Genomic DNA, 5,350 nt, shown 5'->3' with positions numbered 1-5,350 from the left:
GACAGGGCCGGCCCTATCCCTCTTTTGGAAAGTAAAATAAAACAGACAGAAAAAAAGGAAAAAAATTGATCGTCCAAAAGCGCCCCAGAGGTTATTTTCGGGTGTCTAAAAAAAATCGCGGGGGCATGCCCCCGGACCCCTAGGGCGGTATTATCTTGATCGGTCTCAACTTTTTCCCCCTTTTGCGCCCATCCTCACCCTCTTTCGGACATCTCTTGATCCGCCCCTGCTAATAATGCGAGAAGTAGCAATTGATGACATGGTTATAATCACGAATCACGCCAACAATTTGCGATGTCAGCCCTAGGTGGCGCACTTGCGCTTATGATTGTTAAACCAGCTGCAAAAGACATTTAAATCTCGTGATATGACGTGATTGAGAGGAGCCTCGGTATAGACCAGGAACTGTATGTATGCTGAGAAAAATACCAGTTGACTTGATTTTCTTGACGGACTATTAGCCTATACTCTTCTTCCATACCTATAAAGCCCGGAGAAGAGAACATTGTACTCAAACAACATGCATTTTCTTCATGAAATTACGCTGGTTGCGCTTTTGTTGTCTTGTGTGTATTCAAAATCAGTGAAGTTCAAGAATTGTCCAGGTAAATACAGGTTCACGTCGACTATCTTTATCAGGCCCGTATCCAGGGGGGTTTTATGGTTCGGGAGAGCCCCCCTCCCTTTTCTAGCAAATCCCCCTCTTTTCTGGCGAACCCCCTCTTCAAATTTCCCAAATAAGTCCTCCAACCCAACTAATGCACTGCAGACACACCCAGACAAAGACCTTTTCAAACATATGCTTTTATAGCATTATTCAGACCCATAAAGCACAAAAATCCCTTTGCTTTTGGGGGTTTCGCCGACCCCACCGGGGCTTCGACCGTGGACCTCCCGCCCAGAAACCCCCCCCCCCCCCCTCCACCCCCCCCCCCCCTTGGAAGAACCTGGCTACGGGCCTGTTTATTGTTGTTAACAAAGACAATCTGGAAAACTAAGAGGCCTTGTCTGGTAACTGACCTATGAACTTTCATTTTAGTTCTTTAATTACGTTCAGTAAGCCTATTAATTTCCAGATAACATAATACAAAATAGTAGTGATGTTTTGCCCTACCTGACGTTTTATCGTACCGAATACTCAGTACGTCCCCAAATATTAGCGAAAAAATTCGCAAGTGATTCGGGTGGGAATCGAACGAAAAGGGTAGGGCAAAACATCACTTATGATGTTTCCTGACGCAAATTCATATCTTTATAATACAAAATACATACAGAACGATAACAAGCCTTACGAAAACCCGGGTTTTTTTATTTATTTATTTTTAAATTTTATTTATTGAATATTTTTATGATGAATTCAAATTACAATCGGTTATCAACTATTTATAAACAGGCCGCTGGGTTTTATGAGCGGGTATAAATGCGCACCAAACAGGGGATTTCCCTATGACGCAATCTCTGAGCCTATGGATCTTAACCACCAATAGCTTGGTGGTTAAGATGTTTGCTTTTTCTCACGACCAAAACAACTCCACTCTCTAAACCTCATGTTGAGATTTAGTTTGTGTAAAGCATCATGTGTGTATGTTTGTCTTGTGTGTCGTGGACTGTTCTATGTGTACTGGGCCCTCTGGGAGAGCAGTAATTTGTAACTGAAGAGGAAACCCAGTATAAATAACAAATAAATAATAAACTAGAAATTGAAAATTGCAAGTGAAGTGCTGCGAAGTACAATTGCATAAAATGTTCTTCGAACAAAATTATTTATGCGAGTCAAGTAAAAATAATGAATAATAAAAATATAACAAATAATATGAGCACGACCCATTGTCTATATTAGAACAGCGTTGGTACCTGTCTCTTATACACATCTAGAGCGTTGGTACCGTGTACAATAGTGTTTTGCTGCAGTGACATCTCTCTGCTGGCGACTCGCTGCTGCTGGCGATGACTCGCTGCTGGCGAATCGATCTGCGCATGTGTATAAAATGAAAACACTATGCCAGTCTACAACAAGCGTCGCCTAAATGTAATAATTAGCACGTTGAAATAGGCTAGTAAATAAGTTTAACTGGGTTCGTAAATAATATTGGCCTCAAAATATTGTGGCTGAGACATGAGCCGATTAAACGTAGAAATAGGAAACCTAGAAATATAGTAAAAACGCTGAATACCAGCGTCGCGACATGCGGACGTTGGTACGAGTAGGTTAGTCTACAAACGTCGCCTAAAGTAATTGATTTTACCCGGCAGAACGAAAGAAGGAAACTCCGCTTTTCAGTTGTCTTAGGCCATTTTTTTGGACTAACAATGACCTTTCAGAGGTCAAATTGCTGTCAAGAATATGAATTGGCTGCTTCGCAGCAATAAATAAGCTAGCTCAACACTACTGTATATTGATGTAGAAAACGTCTGGCTGATCTCATCTCACAAAGGAGGAAATTCCTATCGCACGTACTTGTCTAATGCCTCATAATAGGTGTGTGTAGGCCAGGCAAGATGGGGCGGATGCGGGGGGGGGGGGAGCAGAGGGTGCGGTTGCACCCACTAAATTCTATTAAGAAAAATAATTGTTGTATTATATTGTTGACATGAATAATTGGTAAATTATGAGAGTGCAATTTCCTGGCACCCAGAGCTCGATATTCTCAAAATCTTCGCACCTCAGCCTCAACCATGATGGCGCTGAGGTGATGTGGGACTCTTCACGGACCCATGGGCACAGATCACTGGGAAAGTGGAACATGTCCCCCCCCCCCCCCCCCACATATTTTTAAGGGAAAGGGTTGGTCCCCTCAATTTTCGGTAATCAAGAACATATGCCTGAAAATTGTTGAAATAAACTGCATAAATGACTTAGGTTTTAACAGAAGAGCGCGGTAGGCCTGTCAGGAAAAATTTGGTCAGGGGCCAAAATCGGTCCGCTGGACCGTTTTTGGCTTTAAAATTACCTGCCAAATAGTCCACATAAGCCAAAATTGGTCCGGCGTCTATTTAATAGTTATAACTTGTATTTTTATAACGTTGTTCATATTTTTTTGTAATCAAATGATAGATAAATATCTTATCTCTTATTATATAGCCTAATATGTTTTCATTCGTTATTTATGTGTGAAATCATAGGATGAAAATCACTGGTGAAAATTAAGTAAAGCTTCGCCCAGTCACTGTAAACCCTTTGGTGTGAAAGTACGAAAGAAGTTTATACGATGTGGTCTTAAATCGTGTTGGTCCGCTGTAGTTCATTTTTTTACCTTGTTTTGTTTTGGTTGTGTATGCTCCGCGACAAAGTACTGCATTCAATTCTGAGAATGCTTACCCCTTTATTTCATGTATTAAAACATCTATTGTATGACCCAATACCCCACACAATAATACGGAATCTTTAAAACTAATAAATCAGTCTTGTGTTTAATTTTAGGCCCAAACGTAGGCCTAACCACGGCCGCCGAAAATGATGCACGCTGTGTGTGTATCGCCTAGGAAATGCATTACCAGTATCTGGTGGTTTGATAAAACACTTCCTCAAAAGCTTAACGAATCATTCTGTCACTGCAAAAGACTTTGCAAGTGTGGGAGAAGCATAATTTCTCAGCCACTCCACGGGAGATACAATCATACCCTACTAGCAGCAGACGAGTTACAAATGAAGTGGCCAGGCTGACACGGACCAATTTTATCCAAGCGGGACCGGTTTTTGCACTTTCTCAGGGGGCGCTTATTCAAACGGGGCACTTATTCGAACGGGGCGCTTGTGAAAATAGAGTGGAAATTGAGGAGGCGCTTATAGAAATAGATGAAAATCGAGGGGTTCTTTTTGAATGAAAAAAAAAAATTATTTAAGGACATTACGAATGGTACTGTAGTTAGGCGGAAAAGATAATCGTCCAGAGAACATGGCTCATGACAAGAATGCGTGAATGTCATAATAGCAAAATAGATGCAATAGTGGTGGTGGGTAGTGGTTAGCTTGTTGGCCATCGGCCGATTGAGATTAGCAGGATCATTGTATTTTTTCTTGAAACTTATATGAGAATGTGCTAAGGGTCGAGAAAAGAAAAAGAGGAGTAGAACTAGGCATAGACATGTAAAAAGAGTAAAGTTGGAAATATACTGTCTGTCCAGGGATCGGAGCTCTCATCAGTCCAAGAGAAATATCCTCATTTTTGATATTGACCTATGAAGAATGTGTTTCCACTCTGCAGCTCAAATCATGCCAACAACCACAGTTATTGACTTGTTAAAAAGATCTTAATTATTTTTTTAAGATTTTTAATTATTTATAAAAATTATTGAGGGGCGCTTATTCAAATTAGAAGTGGGCGCTTATTCAAACGGGGCGCTTAAGGACATTTTTACGTTAGGAAGGGCGCTTATTCAAACGGGGCGCTTATTCGCGCGAGCACGGTAATTACCTTACCTTACCGCTCCTTTCTCCTAACTGTGGAGATTGAAGCTTTGTTGAGTAGGCCTAATGTTTTTCCATTTCCTGTCTCTGGCCACTACCGTACTGAAGCTTCACCCCAGGTTCTCCATCCAAATTCATTTCTTTCTTTTTCAGTTGTTCTTCTCCAGGTGGTTATTGGCCTTCCTCTTATTTGCCTGCCTTCTGGGGTCCACATGATTAATTAGATGAATAATAATGAATTCTACATATAAAATTGTCATATCCGGCAATCTATGTCCCCAAATTTTACCACCTCAGCCACAACTGTGGTGGAGCTGAGATGCGTGTGGACTCCACACTTTTGAAGTATGTAATATAAATACATCAAAGACATGTTTTTCTATTTTCTATGGTACCGTACATCTCACATTAGATCCCTGTGGTTGCCGAAAATAGCTGATGAAAGATAATAAGAATTTGTTGGCGCTTCATTTTGACTATATAATGTTGGTGATGATCAAGAATTTTGTGTCATTTCCGGCCATTTAGAGGTACTATTTCTTTAAATTTGCTCACCTCAGCCCCAACCATGGTGGGGCTGGGGTGAATGTGGCCACACAGCTTTGAGGTAGGTCAAATAAATTAAATACATCAAAGAAAGTGTTTCTTTAGTTTTTTTTCTATGGTACGGTACATCACTCATAATAATTAGATCTCTGTGGTTGCCGAACATACCTGATTAAAAATCATGAGAAATTTGCTGTGCTTCATCTAGACATGATGGTGTGATGATGAATTTTACTATATAAAAGTGTCATTTCCGGCCATCTAAAGGTACCGTACATTTTCCAGTAAAGTATCTAGAGGACGGGCGTGGGAAGGGGGCGCACCCCCAAAGAAAAACAAGTAGTTAAAACTCACCATATTTTGCGAATTAGCGTCCCTCAACTGATCATCGAGATC

The 5,350-nt window shown here is 40.8% G+C and overlaps 1 protein-coding gene across 1 annotated transcript in view; it reads left to right on the top strand.

The window, feature by feature from the left end:
• Positions 1 to 448: 448 nt before the first annotated feature.
• The window catches only part of LOC117107356 (NPC intracellular cholesterol transporter 2-like), a 9,766-nt gene continuing 4,864 nt past the window's right edge, over positions 449 to 5,350 (top strand). The window contains exon 1 of the mRNA XM_033249007.1: positions 449 to 605. Coding sequence (XP_033104898.1) covers positions 521 to 605 — 85 coding nt within the window. The 5' untranslated portion in view covers positions 449 to 520. The remainder of the gene's footprint in view (positions 606 to 5,350) is intronic.

The sequence above is a fragment of the Anneissia japonica genome, unplaced genomic scaffold, assembly GCF_011630105.1.
Source record: "Anneissia japonica isolate Jap-2015-1 unplaced genomic scaffold, ASM1163010v1 scaffold9668_len1562885_cov226, whole genome shotgun sequence".
NCBI lineage: Eukaryota > Metazoa > Echinodermata > Crinoidea > Comatulida > Comatulidae > Anneissia > Anneissia japonica.
This window is presented reverse-complemented; position numbering and strand designations above follow the sequence as displayed.